The following is a 20,253-nucleotide window of genomic DNA, read 5'->3' as shown; positions in this document are numbered from 1 at the left end:
CATAAATAAATAAACATTTAAAAAAAATTAAAAGAGACATAATTATATATTAGTAAGAGAAAGAATGCTATTTTGCATAAAATTTTGTTTTAAAATTTAGATGATAGGGGATCCCTGGGTGGCTCAGCAGTTTGGCGCCTGCGTTCTGCTCAGGGCGTGATCCTGGAGTCCTAGGATTGAGTCCCACATCGGGCTCCCTGCAAGGAGGCTGCTTCTCCCTCTGCCTATGTCTCTGCCTCTCTCTCTCTCTCTCTGTGTCTCTCACGAATAAATAAATAAAATCTTTAAAAAAGTAAAATAAAATTTAGATGAGGTATATAATTTATTTATAAAATACAAGTAATGAAAAATGAATAAAGAGGGAAAATCACAATAAGAGTAGAATGATAATTATAGAATAAATGCAATTTGTCTATACTCTACCACTAGCCACAAGAACAAGCGTAGGGCCACCTAGGTGGGTCAGTCGTTTAAGCCTCTGACTCTTGATCTCAGCTCAGGTCATGATCTCAGGGTTTTGAGATCGAGCCCCACATCAGGCTCTGTGTGGGGCATAGAGCCAACTTGAGATTCTCTATCTCCCTCTTCTTCTGCCCCTCTCCCCTAGCTTGGACATGTGCATACTTTTTGCAAACCAAAGATATCATGGAATATTGCTATGTGTTTGTGGAATTGCAGGTAGTTTGGTATGACCAGAGAGCAGGGCACCTATTATAAGAGTGAAAAGAGATGACTCTAGTGAGATGGGTGATACACAGATGAAGAAATGCCTCATGCACCATACTGTTGAACCCCAAACTGTTATAATGTTAAACATCATTAATAGAATTTACTAACAGTTTTTATGCTGATAGATGTACAAGCCATGCTGTAGGCCCCATTTCTGTCTTCTAAGAATTTAAGACAAATAATTTTTACGACAGATACTTTTATCTTTTACTGTGGCTAAGCATTTCAATCATGGGCCAAGCTAAACATGAATTACTGAATTTTTACTATTTTTAATCCTAATTTAAATCTTAGGCATAGATTCTAAACTTATTTAGATAATAAAAATAAATATATTAAATCTTAAATAAAAATTAAAAATATAATTTGAAATAAATCATTCAGAATCTGAATATAATCTGTATTACCTAGATTTTTTTAAATATGTGACTTAAAAGTTTTGAAGATAAGGAAATGATGGAAAATGTATACTAAAACATTAATTAACTGCTAATTCAGATTTTTAGACTCTTTCAGGTCTGGACATGAAAGTATTCTTGGTTTGGAAAGCCTTCAAATTATTGAAGCCTGTGTCCCCCAGGCTAGAGAAAAAATAAGCCAAATAGTTGCCGATTATAAAAGTACTGTTTTATGCCTTTCTTCCCATTTGCTCTGGTGGCATTTCAGCATTTATCAAAAGACTTACAAATGGCTCTGGCAGGGGAGGTCCCCAAACTTTTACTCAATAGAGACGTGTATATTTGTACTCCTGATTGACATGCAACATTTAACAGCTTCTCTTTAGACTCATCTCATTATAGTGAAGTTTCTGTTATTTTTGATGCCATGGAAGGGGATATGCTATCCATATTTATCGGAACTCACTGATGGTACCTATTACAGTTCCAAAATGCCATTTTTTTTTTTTTTTTTGCTTTTCATTCCTGTCTGCAGGAAGTGTGTGTCTCTTTCTTTCCTTTAGTATAGAGTCTTCTGACACCAGATTCAGCACCACTGAATTGGCAGGTATGCTCTAAGTTGTTGATACCATTGCTTCTGAGGTCTTCTCAGTTTTCTGTGAGATCTTCATTCAAGATTAAGGTGTGAATTATGGAATCTGACTCAAAAGTCAAGTTTAGTGATAGCATTGCTGTACTCAGAGTTGCCTATCTTCTTTAACTCCTACCTACTTACTTTATTCCATACTTGTACATCTTCACACTTTTTAGGGGGTGTTGACTTTTCTCTCAGTAATAATATAATATAACCAGCAGTTATATTATATAATATAACCAGCAGACTGGTCACATTGAAGGATCTTAGTCAGCCATCTTTCAGCTACACTCAGGTATTAAAAACAAACAAAAACAAACCCACAATTTTCATTTATCAGTAGACTGATTCCAGAACTTTCAGAAAAAGAAAGAAACGGAGGGTATGAAAATCCAAATAGAGTATCCAGTGTTGAAAGTCATAGACAGATTTTTTTTTTAGATTTATTTATTTATTCATGAGAGACAGCGAGAGAAAGAGAGGCAGAGAGAGACACAGGCAGAGGGAAAAGCAGCAGGCTCCATGCAGTGAACCCGATGCGGGACACGATCCCAGGTGTCCAGGATCATGCCCTGGGCTGAAGGCGGTGCTAAACCGCTGAGCCACCAGGGCTGCCCTAGGAGATTTTTATAAAAAATAAATATAAAAGATTAGCCTTTCTTAGTAAAGTCTATAAGAGTAGTGAAAGAATAAGGGAGCAAATGGGGGAAAAGGGAAGAAAATGGGAGCAGAGAGAGCAGTTGAGATCTGAAATCAGCTGGGAGAGTAGTACTAATTAGAAGCAATGCCAGAAGTGGGGAACAACATTCAGTAAGTCAGTCATCCAGTCAGTAAATTATTCAGTCAATATAAATATCAACAGTCATGAAGGGATCATGCAAAAAATAGATGCAAAATCAAATCTTCGGTCTGGAATTGTACAGGCCAGCCTTGGAAAAGTGTATTGGTATTAAACGTCAACTTCTTTTGTTTGAAAAATCAGGACAATGTATATCCTTGCCCACCTTCAATGTACAAGTTTGAAACACAGCAACCACATGTTTATTTTGAAAGGACATGCCTTTAAGATGTGCATGTATTGGGGTATGTGAAGGGGGAGACAGCGCAGAGGAGAAGGAGAAAAGGGAGACTAAGGAGAGAGACTAACTATATAGTTAGTTGTACGTAATCTTTTAGGAGATCTTATCAGATGTAACTATGGAGAAGAGAAAGAACATAAACCTAAGTTGTTACTTACACTGATAAGAAGATACTATTTGCTTTTTTATTATTCACATGGCCAAATGTAATTATGTCCTTAAATTGCAAGGATTTGAAAATTCTAGTATTTATAATAAAACATCTTTGAATTTATTTTTCAGGAAAAACGCTCAATAATTTTCAAAGAAATAGAGACCACTAAAAGTAAAACAATGATTTATCATGCAAAAATAGTTCAATTGAATAAGAACTTAAAAGAAAAAGAGAAAGAAAAGGATATTTTTGCTCAGACACTTGAGAGTTTAAAGTAGGTACTTAAATTTTATCAAAGTAATTAAAATATTAGATGTTCAACGTATTATCTATAAAAGAAATAAGACCAAATTTCTTTAAGGTTTATTCTTAATTGTTCCCACTAATTTCAGTATTTCTCACTCACATGACATGGTTAATAATACATAGTTTTTCACCCAACCTTTTTAGTAAGTTTTGAAGTAAGCCTTTAGAAATAGTCTGCAAAAGCTCATGTAATTTGTTCATATTTATTGTCTTCAGAAACCTCTTATTCAGTTTCTTTATTAGCCAGGGGCATACCTGACAAGGGTTAGTAAGGTTTTTCACTCTCCATAAACCCTCACTTAGAATTTACATACTCTTCCTTTATGGCTTTTTGGTTCTTTTTTTTTTTTTTAAAGATTGTATTTATTTATTCATGAGAGACACAGAGGAGAGCAGAGAGAAAAGCAGGCTCCCTGTAGGGAGCCTGATGTGGGACTCGAATCCAGGATCCTGGGATCATGACCTGAGCCAAAGGCATCTAGATGCTCAACCACTGAGCCACTCAGGTGCCCCCTTTTTGGTTCTTATTCTCTATTTTGTAATACATTGAGAACAGAGCTTGAAGGACTTCTGGAAGATATGCAGTGTTCACATTTAGGAATTATAGTTTGATTTAAATAAGGCTAACACAGCATTAGCAAAATCATAGCACTTGAGGGATAAAATGCCAGAAAAACAGTTATGCGCAACTTGATTATCTTACACTATGATAAAATGAAGTCAGTGCACTCAATAAGGATTTATTTAGCTGTTACTACTATAGGGTAAAAACTTATGTTCAAATGATCATACAACTTTATCTAAAAAACACAAAATCATATTCAGTGTATCATGTAAATAACAAGGAATTATGTTTACTTCGAAAGATATTTATTCATGTTATTTAACATCTGTAAGAATATTTTGAGATTCAGTGGTATAAATCTAAGATTATATAATTCACACTAAACTTATAAAGATTTCGTTTAGGAGCTAGTGAATTTCTTTTCTTCAGAATTCTTATCATTTCAGTTCTAATATTTTCTTCTATTCTGTGGCTAGATTATATTGCCTTTGGAACAAGAGTGGTTATCGTGTCCCAGTGAATCAGTTCCCTCTCCCAACTTGACAAAACTGCCTTCTCACAGGAAAAAGAGAAAAAGAATAGCTGATGCTGTGACAATGTTTATAGATCTTTTAATTAACAATGATGATGGATAATGTCAAATAATATTTAAAGTTACCGTTGATTGACTTCCTAATGTACCAAGCACCTTGTGGGCAATCTGTGTACCTTATCTTATCCAATTCTCACAGCAAAATTTTAAATTATGTAATAACATTCTCATATGAATACTGAGGAAATACAAGCTCAGGGAAATTAAGTGATTGTCATTGTACAGCTAATCAGTGGTAGAACCAGCTCCAATTTAGGTCCATCTTGTTCCAAAGTGTGTACTTTTGCAACTGTGCACATGGACTTCCTAAATGAGAATTGGAAAGGAAGATTATTGCAAATAATCTACTGGTATTTTCAATAGGTGATTGTATCAAGTTAATCATTATTTATTGAGAGTGCATCTAGTGCCAGACACCAACAAGGACAGAAACAACAAATGGGAAGGTGTAACTTCAAGTATCTAAAGATAATTTTAGAAATACAAACTTACATATACAAAACTATTAAAATGTGGGGTTCAGAATAATAGCTGTTCTTGACTCTAATTTTTACAATTGTAAAAGAATTTAAACCCTGACCCATAGGACTTCAGAATTTTTTCTTTTTATCACTATGAGAAAGGAAACGCTATTTTCTTTTCTTTTCTTTTTTTTTTTTTTTGGAAACACTATTTTCATGCAGAGATATGCATATATAGTCTATATAATGTATATGTGGGTACATATATATAATTAACTAATAAAAATGCAGTATTGAATGTAATCCAATATCAAAATGCTTAGCATAGTGAACAAAATATATGTGGTCAAGATACAATGATAGCAGGGAGCAACTATGAGCAACTTTTTTGGCTCTGGCCACACCAGCTCTTCCCCATGTGAATTTCATGGTTTCCAGGTTTCCTAATATTGATACTAGTGAATATCTATATAGGATACCGCATAAGAATTTTGGATGTTTTGATATGAGTGATGAAGTGGAAAAAACATGGGCAACACAGATTAAAGGGAAGACCTTATTCTATTTGTTTTTGGTTTGGGTTTTTTTTGTTGTTGTTGTTTTGTTTTTAGAATTTTTATTTTATTTTATTTGTATATTTTTTATTGGAGTTCGATTTGCCAACATATAGCATAACACCCAGTGCTCATCGTCAAGTGCTCCCCTCAGTGCCCATCAGCCAGTCACCCCTACCCCCCGCCCACCTCCATTCCCCTACCCCTTGTTCATTTCCCAGAGTTAGGAGTCTCTCATGTTCTGTCACCCTCACTGATATTTCCCACTCATTTTCTCTCCTTTCCCTTTATTCCCTTTCACTATTTTTTATATTCCTCAAATGAATGAGACTATATAATGTTTGTCCTTCTTCGATTGACTTACTTCACTCAGCATAATACCCTCCAGTACCATCCACATCAAAGCAAATGGTGGGTATTTGTCGTTTCTAATGGCTGAGTAATATTCCATTGTATACATAGACCACAGCTTCTTTATCCATTCATCTTTCGATGGACACCGAGGCTCCTTCCACAGTTTGGCTATTGTGGACATTGCTGCTGTGAACATTGGGGTGCAGGTTTCCCAGCGTTTCCCGGCATCTGTATCTTTGGGGTAAATCCCCAACAGTTCAATTGCTGGGTCTTAGGGTAGTTCTGTTTTTAACATTTTGAGGAACCTCCACACAGTTTTCCAGAGTGGCTGCAACAGTTCACATTCCCACCAACAGTGCAAGAGGGTTCCCCTTTCTCCACAGCCTCTCCAACATTTGTTATTTCCTGTCTTGTTAATTATCACCATTCTCACTGGTGTAAGGTGGTATCTCATTGTGGTTTTGATTTGTATTTCCCTGATGGCCAGTGATGTGGAGCATTTTCTCAAGTGCTTGTTGGCCATGTCTATGTCTTCCTCTGTGAGATTTCTGTTCATGTCTTTTGCCCATTTCATGATTGGATTGTTTCTTTGCTGTTGAGTTTAATAAATTTAATATTTTTTATAGATCTTGGATACTAGCCCTTTATCTGATATGTCATTGGCAAATATCTTCTCCCATTCTATAGGTTGTCTTTTAGTTTTTGACCTTGTTCTATTTGAAAGGAGAGGCTCACATCTAAAAATGTGAACAAAAGAGTTGTTCTCAAATTTCAAATTTCTGGTAACAGCTATAGTAGAGAAAGAGAGGGCAGCCCAGGTGGCTCAGCGGTTTAGTGTTGCCTTTGGCCCAGGGCGTGATCCTGGGGACCTGGGTTTGAGTCCCACGTCGGGCTTCCTGGATGGAGCCTGCTTCTCCCTCTGCCTGTGTCTCTGCCTCTCTGTGTGTCTCTCATGAGTGAATAAATAAAATCTTAAAAAAAAAAAAGTGGTAGCCGTCCTTTGAAAAAAAAAGATTATTTAGTGTTGAGCTGCTGAATCAAACAGAGTAAGACAAAACTGGACTGGCATTCTGGTTCTGTATTTACTAGTGGGCTTATATAAGCTAATCATGGTGAAGTTTAGTTTCCTCATCTGTAAATCACTGTAATTATTATTCTTTTATAAGGTTGTTGTATTAAATGAGATATTATATTCAAAGCACTTTAACATTTCAGCTCCTCGAAAACTTTAGTCCTGCTGCCTTTTTAGCTAACTGCAAATGATTCACTTTTCTATACCAGCAAAGATAAAAACAAATATGGGTAACATAAAACTGTGGTGAGCTTTTGCAGCTCTATTTATTCTGCATTCTGTGTTAGTGATCAACTCTGGCAATTATTTCTTAAGTGTATTTGTTTTCAGTGTTGTTTTAACCACTTTTTGATTTTTTTTTCTACCTGTGTTGTTCCTTATTTAAATAAAAATCATTTAACCTCTGTGTCAGAATATACTTAGTTACAGATGCCAAAATATACACACACATGCACATGCACACATAAACAAATATTAACACAACAGCTTGAACTAAACAGTAGGGAAATGTGTCATCTTATATAATAGGGGCTCTTGGGTAGAGTAAGCTGCAGAGCTGGTTGATTTAGCAGCTCAACATTAGGTACTCATTTTTTTCTCTTTCCACTATGTCCATTGATATAAAGCTTGAAAACATGACCTTCACATTTAGTAGATGTTGAGCCTTTTCTACATAGAATTAGGTCCTTGTCTTTCATCTTATTAGGCTAAATTAATATGTATGTTCACTCCTAAATAATTAGCCACTTGCTAGTTGGTTTAACCTATTTAGAATGTATTGTTGGTGTTATATGCTGCATGGAGGAGGGGTTCTTTTGGAATGACAACAAAATAGAAACATGCTGGGTAGGCAACCAAGAGAATATACTAAATTTCTCCAGAGATTTCCTTCCAACTGGATCATTTAGAAGTAGCTCTGTGGAGGTAGATCTATAGAAAGGATTAGGGAATTTTTCCCAAACCCTTCAGTTCTAAGACTTTGCAATATTGGCTCTTTTAAAATGTATCACAAATGTATTTTAAAAAATAAAATAGGAATTGATTAGTGGCAAATACATTTGTTTCTTTGTAGGAACCAATTTGTAACTATGAGATACAAAAAGGAACATGCTCAAGCTGTGTTTGATCATCTTGTAAGTGAGAAAAAAATCTATGAAGAGAGACTTTATGAGGAAGAACAGAGGTATCGAACACTCATTACCATGAGGCAAAAAACTCTGGCAGATATTAAAGTGAGTATTATTTTTGGCCTGTCTTAGAATGAAAGAAATACAGTGATAGTGCAATTAGCAGCTAGTTTGAGGCACCCATTTTTCATCTTAAAGTAGCAAAGATGTTTAAATTTTAAAAGTAAATCTCTTAGCATAATAAGCATGTCACTTCTTATTTTTTCTTATAAGTAAATATAGTCTTCACACACTATATTGTACTTTTTGGTGCATCTTACATGCACTCTCATTTTGTTGTTACAGACCTTCCTTGACTTGTGAGGAAGTTATATTCCAGTAAACTAATTGGGAGTTGAAAATATTGTCAAAATGCATTTAATATACTTAACATACCCAGCATCATAGCTTAGCCTAGCCTACCCTAAATGTGCTCAGAACACTTACATTAGCCTGCTGTTGGGCAAAATCATCTAACACAAAGCCTATATTATAATAAAGTGTTGAATATTTCATATAATTTATTGACTACTGAGCTGAAAGTGAAAAACAGAATAGTGTGGGTACAGGATGGTTTTAAGTGTATCAGTTGTTTACCCTCATGATCACACCACGGCTGACTTCAGGCTGAGGTTTACTGCCACTGCCCAACATCGTGGGAGAGTATCCTACCCCATACTACTAGGCTGGGAAACAATAAAAATTCAAAATTTGAAGTACTGAATGCATATAGCTTTTGCGTCATAAAATTTTAAAATTCATGAGTGGAACCATTGTCAGAGACCTTCTATACTTGTTTATTTTGAAGTCTACTGGTTTAGAAGTATGTTTATTCCAGACCCACTTTTATGTTTTTAGTGGGAGATATAAGAATAGTAAAATTTTGTTTCTGAATAAACACACTCTAAATGTTTATCAACTCCTTTTAAAAGAATATTTCATGATCTTTTCCTGTAGAAAATTTTTGCATGGGTTTTAATTGCACTGTAAACCTGCTAGTTAGAAACAGAAATCGTAATATTTTTTAGATTTGAAGTTTAAGTTTTATAAAGCTATACATATTAAATTTCTTATAGAACATGAGTAAATGATATATATTTAGTTAAGTGATTCCTATCCTTGTTTTATATTTTGGATTAGTTTTTGTTACATTTAATTGTAATAATGAATACTATGGTGTTTTCAGTATATATATATTAAAATTGCTTATTCTTGAGAGATACAATGGGAAATTACTCCTAAAAAATAAAGAATTCTGCTACATCTTATTAAAACTATTTTCTGCAAAACCTTTAAAGATATATGTAATAACATAATATACTTTTATAAGCTTTTTTGATTTTGATATTTATATATTCAACTATTATATATATTCATATACTCAATTACTATTGTCCTTTTTTTCATTTTCAAAGACATTGATTCATTTTTTAAAATTGGAGCAAATATACATTAAACACGTATGTTGGTTAATTAACAGCATTTTTAGTGCTATTTCTGTGATCCTTCTATAGAAAAGTATTAATAAAAAAACCAATTTTTAAATAATAGTGTTAACTAATATTCTAACATTTTAAATATGGCCATTACATACAAAAAGGGTATTTGTGGGGGTGGGGGCCCTAAAAAATATGAAAATAATTGGTGCCATCTAGTGGAAATAAATGATGCCTTCTCCTGCAGAAGTTCCTGAATCATTGAGAGCAAAAATCTCAAGATTTGTGATATATGGACGAACTGGGGAGGTTTAGACTCAAATGCACCCCTCAAAAAAGAGAAGGCTTAAGTTATTTACTGATTTAAACATCATTCTCTACCTCATATTTTATCACAGCAGTAGAATTAGCTGTTTGAATTCAACCACATTTTCCAATCGTACTGGTGCTGAGAACACAGTGGGATCTCAATAATCATTTATTGACTGGCATTTCAGCACTTTAATGAAACAATAATAATTAGTGAAATGGCAAAATATGGTCAGCAGGAGAGAGACAAAGAAAAAATCCTGTATAACTATCCTCTCAGAAATGGAGATTTGTATTTTTTCCAGCCAGAATTTTGTCTCTGCCTTCCATTCTGAAATGTACCTACCTCCAGCCACTTGTCTCATCACATGGCTTTCTGTTTTGTCTTTAGTACCAGTCTCTGTCTGAACTTGTTTTGTTCATTTGTTTTTACTTGTTTGTTGTCTGCCTGTATCTTGCAATACTAATGTATTGTGAGTGTGGACAGGAGATTTTCTGTCACATTCTTCTCTGTATCCTAAAAGGTTAGAACTATGCCTGGCACAAGGGAGGCACTGAGTGAATACTCATTGAATGACTGAATGAATAAATGGATGAACATATGCTTTTTTTGGTAATTTTGCTGTCCACATGCATGATAATGCCTGAAAGCAGGAGCATTTCACAGATAGTTTCCATATTGTGCCCCCCTGATACTTTAGTTGAATACTCATGTTGCATGCAAAAACTGAATCTCTCCCTTTTTTCCCTTTCTCATTCTCTCTCTCTCTCCTTGATAATACGTGAGAAATTAGCCCTCCAGTCTGTTCCCTCTAGATGAAAATGATTGAATTGTCTATTGCTTTCTAGCAATTAAGGATTCTGCTAAATATCTGAATAATACTTCTCAAGTAACCTTTAATCTATTTGAAATTGTCTCTTGGCAGCTCTTGGATAGCTCTTTGTTATACATTTACTCTCTGTGACCAGAAGCATACAGCTTGAACATGCACAGTTTAGAAATTGATATATCTCATTATTAGTGACACTATTTATGATTATGATCAGTTATTGGCATTAAATAGTAGAAAGGCAATGTGATTTTTCATAGAAAACGAGTCTCATCCGTGTTTAGAAATTGGATGAGATAAAAATTTGTAAGTATGTATGTAATATGAAGCATTCCCATAAAGAAACAAGTATCATTAGACATCATTATAAATGTGGTATTACTAATCTGGGCTGTCCCCTGGGGGCAAAAGAATTGATCACAATTATGGATAATCTGAAGGAATTGTTTAATAAAAGTCTATAAAGGCCACAGTACAATTAACTGGGGATGTAAGAAGACATGACATAGAATTAGAAATACAAACAGCCAATAAAATGGCTTAAGAAAAAATACATAAAAACTTTAGATAGCATGCAATGTGGTTCTGGAGTTAAAATCAACCTTTTTTGGTAGGTAGTTCCATATCAGATATCTTTAAATGAAAGATTTTTTAAATGTTAAATGTTTTTATTAACTACCTATAATTTGCAAATGCAATTAAGTTTAAAATTTAAATATAGCGTATTCATCAAAGTACTATAGCTCTAGCTACTGATCTTCATTTTGGTACTGGAAAGATCCCAACAAAACCAGAGTTTCAGGTATTTTAATATTTAATTTTAATTTATTATTAGCCTTCCCTAGAAGTTCCATTGCTTTTCTATGTCAGTGCCTTTCTCTAGTACTCTTTCTAAAACCTTGTTCTCCTTTCTAGAACTTAGGATATGATATGAGAAGAGCATAATAGATTACATTGGATCTTTGGCAGATGAAACAATTTCCAAATTGAGTTCTAAAAGACAGTCTCCCAATACTTCATAGAGTTTATTCGTTTTTATTTTGCTTCATATCTTTTACTCTCAGGCAATACTTATAACAGTCTCATACTTAGCTATTAAATCATATCTTGACCCTTTCATGTGGAAAATTCCTAGCTTAATACAGAGGTAGTGATTCACTGCCTCATTAGACAGCCAGGTACAGCAATAGTAAAAATCAGAAACAAATTTAATCTCTGAACTAATTTCAAAGATTATTAAAATTTTAAAAATTATTCTCCTATTGTCCACTCATCACTTCTTCACTCACACAACTAGCTTATGAATACTATGTTTAGGGCACTCAACATTTTGACATCCAACATTTGTTGGATGACCAAAATGTTAGCCTCAATTTTAAAGATGCAATCAGTAGAAAGATGGAAGATGTGAAAAACAAACTTGAATATAGTAACAATGCACAAGTTACATACAATAAATTGTGTCGTTGGCCCACTGACTTGATATATTAGGTATGATTAAAATAAAATTAAAAACATTACATATTCTGTGGTCTTAATAGTGAGAAATGAATATGTGAAAACCTGGAAACATTTAGAAGAACTGACCAGTGAACCTCCTAGGCAAGAATAATTTGCCCTAGTGCTATTTTCTTGCCACCAAAAGATCTTAAAATAATATGGAATTTTAAAAAATTAGGAACATGGTTTGCATAATATTTTTAACAATATGGATAGGAGTAAGCATCAGTCACATGCAATAATACTAATTAGATTCATCATATTGCTTTTTAAAAACAACTTGTCAAATCTATGGCTCTTTGAGGAATTAACATTTTAATTTGAGGACTGGTAGCAAAAGAGTACTAATTTCATAATAGGGAACATTTGAAGTTTTTCCACAGACCCGGTGCTGCAATGATTGTAGGTACATAGAAATCAGGAGAGAGTAACTCTAGAATGTAAGGGAAAGATGTGGCATAGATATAAATGATTACCAAATATAAATTTAATGTATTTTGGATGTTTGCTTAGAGCATGATCCATTAAACAAGGAAGAAGCCTCTCTTCTTTTAGCATGTCTCTTCAGCATCATATTAAATCTTAAAGATATGTCCCAGAATTTCTACTAACACTACATTAAAGCACTATATTTGAAGTTTGAATAGGCTTTTTATTTTTTAACTGGCAATCACCATTTTTTTTAGTTTTTTTTTTTTTTCCTCCAACTACCTAGAGGCATCTAGTAAAATCATTTGGCCATAATCCATTTCATTTTTCTATACATTGGTATTTGTAGCATTGTTTTGATAATACTCTATGAACACACTTTGGATGTATGATTCTTCCAGGTAATATTAATTTCCTAGTGGGAGTGCCACTTTTGAAATTCTTCCCTGCCCCCCACTGCAGAGTAATAGCATAAATATATGATTATTCTCTTTTAGTCAATTAGAGTAACTATAGTATGAGTTTCCAAATACCAGACTGCATTCTTAAGTATACCTAATTGGTTATTTTTTTTAAACTATAATACATCACTTGATTCAATTTGCAACCATTTAATACTGAACATCTTTTGGTCTGTTTTATACTTTGTTCAAGATATTGGTATTAGAGATTTACAAGATTTTTTCAATGAAATAAGATTTTCTTTTTTTCTTTGTTAAATAGCATAACACATTTCAGTTCCTTAAAGTTTTGAGAAATTCTCCCATGATACTATCAAGATATGTGAAGAGTTAGAGATTTTACCTCATCTGCAAGCTAACAAATTAGCCTGCTGTAGTTTCACATATGCTGGCAGAAGACATGAAACTCCTGGGTGAGAAGGAGAGATTTTATTATTTCCTACACAACAGGAGTGTAAGTTTCATGTTTGGTTGGGTTTGCCCTGGCTCCAAGTCTTGTGAGATAATGGGAACGTGGTCCAGGTGGATGCTGCATACACAAGGAATTTTTATCACACCTGATGAACTTGGAATGTAGGAGAGCCCCAGTTTCTTAAGGGAGCTTCTAGCAAATGTGCTCAGCCTTTTCCCCAGAGGAAGGTATTACATTTGCTATGCAATCTTGAAAAGATAGTTCTGGATAAAAGCTGTCAGAAGTGTATAAACATGATGGTGAATGCCCCGTGATACCGTGATACATATTATCTGACCTTGACTCTTTTTGGAAGAAAAACATGGGAAAATTTATTCAGTTTAGTTTTTTGTTTGTTTGTTTTTTGCATGATTGATGGTTTCTAATTTTTGAGTCAATATGGTAAAGCTATATTTTTTTCTAGAAAAGATCATTTTAATGAGGTTTTCAAATTTATTGTCATTAAGTTACATGAAATGTATATATATATTTTTTTCATTTCTTCTGCTTCTGTAGTTATATTCTTTCCTCATACAACAGGATTTTCTCCTTTTCCTTGATTGACTTCATTAAATTTTTGCCTTATCGTTGTTTTTCAAAACACTCCAAATTCTGATTTGTTCATGATGATTATTTTTGTTCTCTAAGTCATTAATGTTAGCTTTTTTCTTTGTTAACTATCCTTTTTGACTGAGTTTTATAATTTTATTTTATTTCTTTTCCTTTTTTTTAGCGAGTTGAATACTATAGTTTTTTTTTTTTCTTTCTCACTTACAATGAAAAACAAACTTGAAAAATGACCTAGTAGTCTCTGAATGCAATTTTGGCAGTTTTAATATATTTCACTACTTGATATTGGTCCTGGCAATGACTTTTTGCATATGAACACCAAAGGACATGAAACAAATGCAAAAATAAACAAGTAGGACTACATCAAACTGAAAAGATTCTCCACAGAAAAATAAATAATGAATAAATTGAAAAGACAGCCTACTATGGCAGGAAATATTTGCAAACTGTATCTCTGATAAGGGATTAATTTCCAAAACATAGAAGTTACTCGTACAACTCAGAAATAACCCAATTAAAAATGGGCAAAAGACCTGAATAGACATTTTTCCAAAGAAGTATACAGATGGCCAACAGATAAATGAAAAGGTGCTCCATATCACTGATCATCAGGAAAACACAAATTAAATCCACAATGAGATATCATCTCTTTCCTATTAGGAAGGCATTTATCAAAAACAAAAGGGATAACAAGTATTGCTAAGGATGTGGAGAAAAAGGAACCCTGTATATTGTTAGTAGGAATGTAAATTGATACAGCAATTATGGAAAACATTGGGAAGATTTTTTTTTAATTAAGAACAGCAATTCATTAATTCAACAGTCTCCTTTCCAGGTATATATCTGAAGGAGACAATCAGTATCTAAAAGAAATATTTGCACTCTCATGTTCATTGCAGCATTATTCACAGTAATCAACATGTGGAAACAATCTAAGTGTCTGTCAATGGATGAATGGATAAAAATATTGTATATAGATACATAGATACTCATTCCATATATAATGTAATATTTTTCAGTCATGAGAAGGAATGTAATCTTGCATTTGCAATAGATAAATATATCTAGAGGACATTATGGTAAGTGAAATAAGCTACACAGAGAAAGACAAATACTATATGATCTCACTTATTTGTGGAATTAAAAAAAATGTTGAACTCAGAGAGTAAAATGGTGGTTATCTGGGGCAAAGGGATAGGTAAAATGGGGGAGATGCTGACCAAAGGGTACAAGCCTTATGTTATATGATGAGTAAGTTTGGGATCTAATGTATTGCATGGTAACTATAGGTAATAATTGTCTTGTATACATGAAATTTGCTAAGAGAGTGTAGATCTTAAACATTCTTATCACACACACACACACACACACACACACACACACACGAAGATAATTATACGAAATAATGGTTGTTTTACCTAACCTGATTGTGGTCATCATTTCACTATGTAAACATATATCAAATCATCACACTGCCCACTTTAAATATATACAGTTTTATTTATCAATTAGACCTTAACAAAGCTAGGGAAAAATAAATTTCTGTTACAAGGTTTTGTTTAATTTGCATGAGATAATCAAACAAGATCACTGCTACTTTTGCTCCATAGATAATTTATGAGCAAATAAATTAAATGTTTAGTTCAGTATGCATTAATTTTTGGATTTTGCTTTATATATTTCTATATCATGTTATTTAATGCGTAGAGACTCACAAATAATAAATGAACATTTTGATTATATTTTTTCATATAGTGACCGTTTTCTCCTATGTATTGTTTTAGAGTTAATATCAACACCTGCTCTTTTTATTAGACTAACTTAATTTTGCATTTTATTGTTAGGTATTCTGGCTTATTTTTTAGATGTGCATTTGTAACCTTTATAGAGCAATATTTAGGATAATTTTGCTTTTCAATCCACTCTGCTTTAGTAATTTATATGATTAGTTTTATTGGTTCTTGCTTCTATCATCTTGCTTAATGCTCTCTATGGTGATACTACCTTTCTACTTTTGCCATTATTACTTTTTGGCATATTGATTATTGTGGTTTGATTTTATTGCTTTTAATAATGTAAAGTGGAGACATCCAACTTTTAATTATACCACTGTTTCAAATTTCCATCTAAATGTGCTCATATATTAGTAATGCAGATAAATAATGAGAGATAAAGCTGAGAATGTAGGTTTGGGATATATCATGAAGACCCACTTGAAAAGTCTACACTTAATTTGTAAAGCAATGGGACGCATGAGGAATTTTCCAGGAGTACAATGTGCTCACTATAGGCAAGATCAATTAGCATTATGTAGGACAAACTGAAATGAAATGAAAATATGAGTTACAGATATAAGTTACAAGAAAATACTTTCATAATTAAAGAGAGGTGATGAGACAATGAGGATTATAGACTTAACAGAGTCTTATGTCAAATTACATATGATACATGAATGGAAGAACAGAATATACAGAAGAAAGTATGATACCGTTTGACTAGAAAAATTATGGTGGCATTTAAAGTAAAAAGAACTTGATGACTGGCTTTGCTGAGAAGAGGATCTGTCTTACATGTGGTAGAGGCTGTGTAAATGGAAGCATGCACCTAATCACTATGTGGAGATAGAGTTTGGGAGAAGTAGTAGAAATGGATAGAGTCAAAGATCAGTGAGTCCACTACAGCATAAATAGTTGAAGCTCATGAAAACTTTGAAGAAAAAGGTTGGAGAATATCTGAAGATAGAACTTCAATGTGTAAGTTGTTAAATTATTATCTGTCAGCATTTTTGTATTTAGTTGGGTGACCACTGGAGCTAGGGCTCTGCAGACAACATTCTTTTCTTTGTCACATGCCTCTAAGGCTTTACAGAATATAGGGTACTAGAGGGAGATTGAAAGGTTTAAGGAGGAAGAAATGTGTTCTTTCCTGCTGGCTTCCAGTAGGCCTCCTTTCTTCTTGCAGGTCCTGTCAGCTTTATCCTAGAAATACATATTCACCTGAAAGCAGCAATTCCTGCCCATAGCCCTTCTTGCATACAACTTGGTTATTAGGAGAGCAATAGTAATAGGAAGAGTAGTATCAGACTGGTAAAGGCAGAAGAGCAAATATAATAGTGAGGGGAGCAAGAGCATTGAAAGAAATTGGAAAGGCAGCTTTAAAATACTCTTTCAAGAGCTTTGGTAATAAAATAATTTGTGTATTTCTATTTATTTGTTTGCAAATTGCAAGTTCCAGGTTATTTTCTAGCAAAAGGGAAAGACATAAGATTGAGGAAGAGATTGTATTATATGTTGTATTATGCAGTTTCACTTAAATACTTGGTTTGCATTCCAATTTGTGATGCTTTTGAGAGAGAGAACACTATCTCATTCACATGAGTACTTCCAGAGTCAATCCAATGTCTAGGACATAGTAGGTACTCAACATTTGTGGAGTTGAAGTCTAGATGGAGTGATGCTACTCCTAAAATAGTATGTGGAAGAGTGAGGTTTATATTTTAATTTACTTTGGCAAGGATAAAGAAAATTGTTCCTTATTTATTTATTTATTTATTTATTTATTTATTTATTTTGAAATTGTAAATTGAGTGTCAGAATATGGGTGAGATTCCAAGCATCTTAAATGAAAGGTGCATTTGCTCTTATTTACCTTCACTGAGCAATGATGAGGCCCAAGTTAAATAAGGTACAACAACTTCTTTTCTTGAATTAAGCACAGAATTCTCTAGAACCTAGGAAAAAGAGTTTGAAGGAAATCTCAGATAGGCTGTAAAGATGATAGAATAACAGAACCAAGTCTTGGAGGGTAGTAATAAGTTAGTCAAGGAAAAAAATGCATCATGTAGTGATAACAATAGTAGAAAAGGCAGACAAGTATCAAAAAAATAAGCATGCATTTGGGGAATGGCATGTAGTTTATTATGTTTGAAGATCAAGTAGTGGAAAAAGATCATACCTACTGGTGGGAGCACCATCATAAAAGCTATGAATGTCACACTAAGGGTTTTACATCATGAATAAGTGATCAGAAGAATCACTGAGGAAAATCCCACTGCAATTAGCAGAGATTTCCACTGTCCTGCTGTCCACCTTGGTATTGGGCCAAAGTTAGACTGAGACATTCATCCTGTCAGCAGTTAGAGTTGGGAAAGGTCTATGGTGCCTGAAACTGGCTCAGAAGACACTGCCATCAAAGAGCCTTGTCCTTTTACCCCAGTAGGGTAAAGCGAGTATTTATTTTTATTTGTATACCATGATGTGTAACAACAATCGGCAACCATTGATTACATGTAATAAGCTGGAGAGGAATGTGATTTTGGATGCAGTGATACCAATTAAGAACTTAGTGGTGAGACTGGAAGAATAAATATCGTTAAAATGTCTATACTACCCAAAGCAATCTATACATTTGGTGTAATCCCTATCAAAATAACACCAGCATTTTTCACAAAACCAGAACATTTCTGGACTTTAAGCTATATGATGCAGCTGTAGTCATCAGGACAGTATGGTACTGGCACAAAAACAGATACATAGATCAATGGAACAGAAAAGAAAATCCAGAAATAGACCTACAACTATATGGTCAACTGATCTTCAACAAAGCAGGAAAGAATAGCCAATGGGAAAACAGTTCTTCAACAAATGGTGTTCATAAAGCTGGACAGGAACATACAAAAGAATGAAACTGTGGGACACATGGGGGGCTCAGTCAGGTGAGCATCTGACTCTTGGTTTTGGGTCACATCATGATCTCAGGGTTGTGGGATCGAGCCCTATGTTCTTGCACTGTTGGTGGGAATGCAGACTGGTACAGCCACTCTGGAAAACAGTATGGAGTTCCTCAAAAAGTAAAAAACAGAACTACCCTACTACCCAGCAATTGCACTAGTAGATATTTACCCAAAGGATACAAAAATATTGATGTTTATAACAGTATCATCAACAATAGCCAAATTATGAAAAGAGGCCAAATGTCCATCAACTGATGAATGGATAAAGAAGTGGTATATAATAAAATGAAATATTACTCAGCCATCAAAAAGAATGAAATTTTGCCATTTACAATGATATGGATGGAGCTAGAGTGTAATTATACTAAGCAAAATAAGTCCAGAGAAAGACAAATACCATATGATTTCACTCATATGTGGAATTTAAGACAAAACAGAGAACATAGGGGAAGGAAAAAAAAGAGGGACACAAACCATCAGAGACTCTTAACTAGAGAACAAACTGCAGATTGATGGAAGGAAGGTAGGCAGGAGATGGGCTAAATAAATGATGGCTATTAAGGAAGGCACGTGTATTGAGGCACTGCTATATGTTGTAACAAATCACTGAATTCTACTCCTGAAACTAATATTACACTATATGTTAACTAACTAGAATTTAAATAAGTATTTGGAAAAAGTAATTTAATGGTAATATGATAAGGTTCTAGCAAGGTAAAAGGATGAATTCCATATTTTTTTAAAAGTTTTTATTTTAATTCCAGTTAGTTAAAATACAGTGTACAATGTAGTTATTCTGATGTACAATGTAGTTATTCAATACTTCCATGCAACACCTGGTGCTCATCACAAGTGCACTCCTTAATCCCCATCACCTATTTAACCCATCGCCTTACCTACCTCCCCTCTGTTAACCACCAATGTGTTCTCTGTGTGTAAGAGTCTTTTTCTTGGTTTGTCTCTCTGTTTATTTCTCTTTTTTCCTCCCATTTGCTCATGTGTTTTGTTTCTTAAATGAAATCAAATGGTATCTGTCTTTCTCCAACTGACTTCACTAAGAATAATACTCTCTAGCTCCATCTACATGGCTGCAAATGGCAATGATTCATTTTTAAAAATACACATTTTTTTCCCCTCAGATCTAGGATTAAGATTCAGTATGGAGCCAGCGTAGGGTATGTGCTTATTACCCTGCAGTTAAAAGACCTCTCCAAAGAGATTGATTTAGGGTTAGGGCCATGGTTAGGGTTAAGGTTAGAGGTTAGAGGTTAGTGGTTAGGGTTAGGAGTTAGGGTTAGGATTAGGTTTTCAGCTAGGGTTAGGAATTTCTGATAATTTTTTTACATTTAATATAGGCAGAAATTCATGACTATTTGGTTATATGGTGAGGAAAAATGATCAAATATATTTTATATATATACATGTATATGTATATATATGTATATATAAAGTTTTGACTTTGATAACAAAA

General features: G+C 33.8%; 1 protein-coding gene across 10 annotated transcripts in view; it reads left to right on the top strand.

The window, feature by feature from the left end:
• Positions 1-20,253, top strand: part of CCDC178 (coiled-coil domain containing 178) — a 419,286-nt gene that overhangs the window by 164,194 nt on the left and 234,839 nt on the right. For all 10 annotated transcript variants that reach the window (XR_012032461.1, XR_012032460.1, XM_072829166.1 and 7 more), the window contains 2 exons: positions 3,123-3,268; positions 7,971-8,130. Coding sequence is in view for 8 of the 10 variants with exons in the window: in XM_072829166.1 (XP_072685267.1) it covers positions 3,123-3,268; positions 7,971-8,130 (306 nt within the window). In the remaining 2 variants the exon portion in view is untranslated. The remainder of the gene's footprint in view (positions 1-3,122; positions 3,269-7,970; positions 8,131-20,253) is intronic.

This window comes from Canis lupus, chromosome 6 (genome assembly GCF_048164855.1).
Source record: "Canis lupus baileyi chromosome 6, mCanLup2.hap1, whole genome shotgun sequence".
NCBI lineage: Eukaryota > Metazoa > Chordata > Mammalia > Carnivora > Canidae > Canis > Canis lupus.
This window is presented reverse-complemented; position numbering and strand designations above follow the sequence as displayed.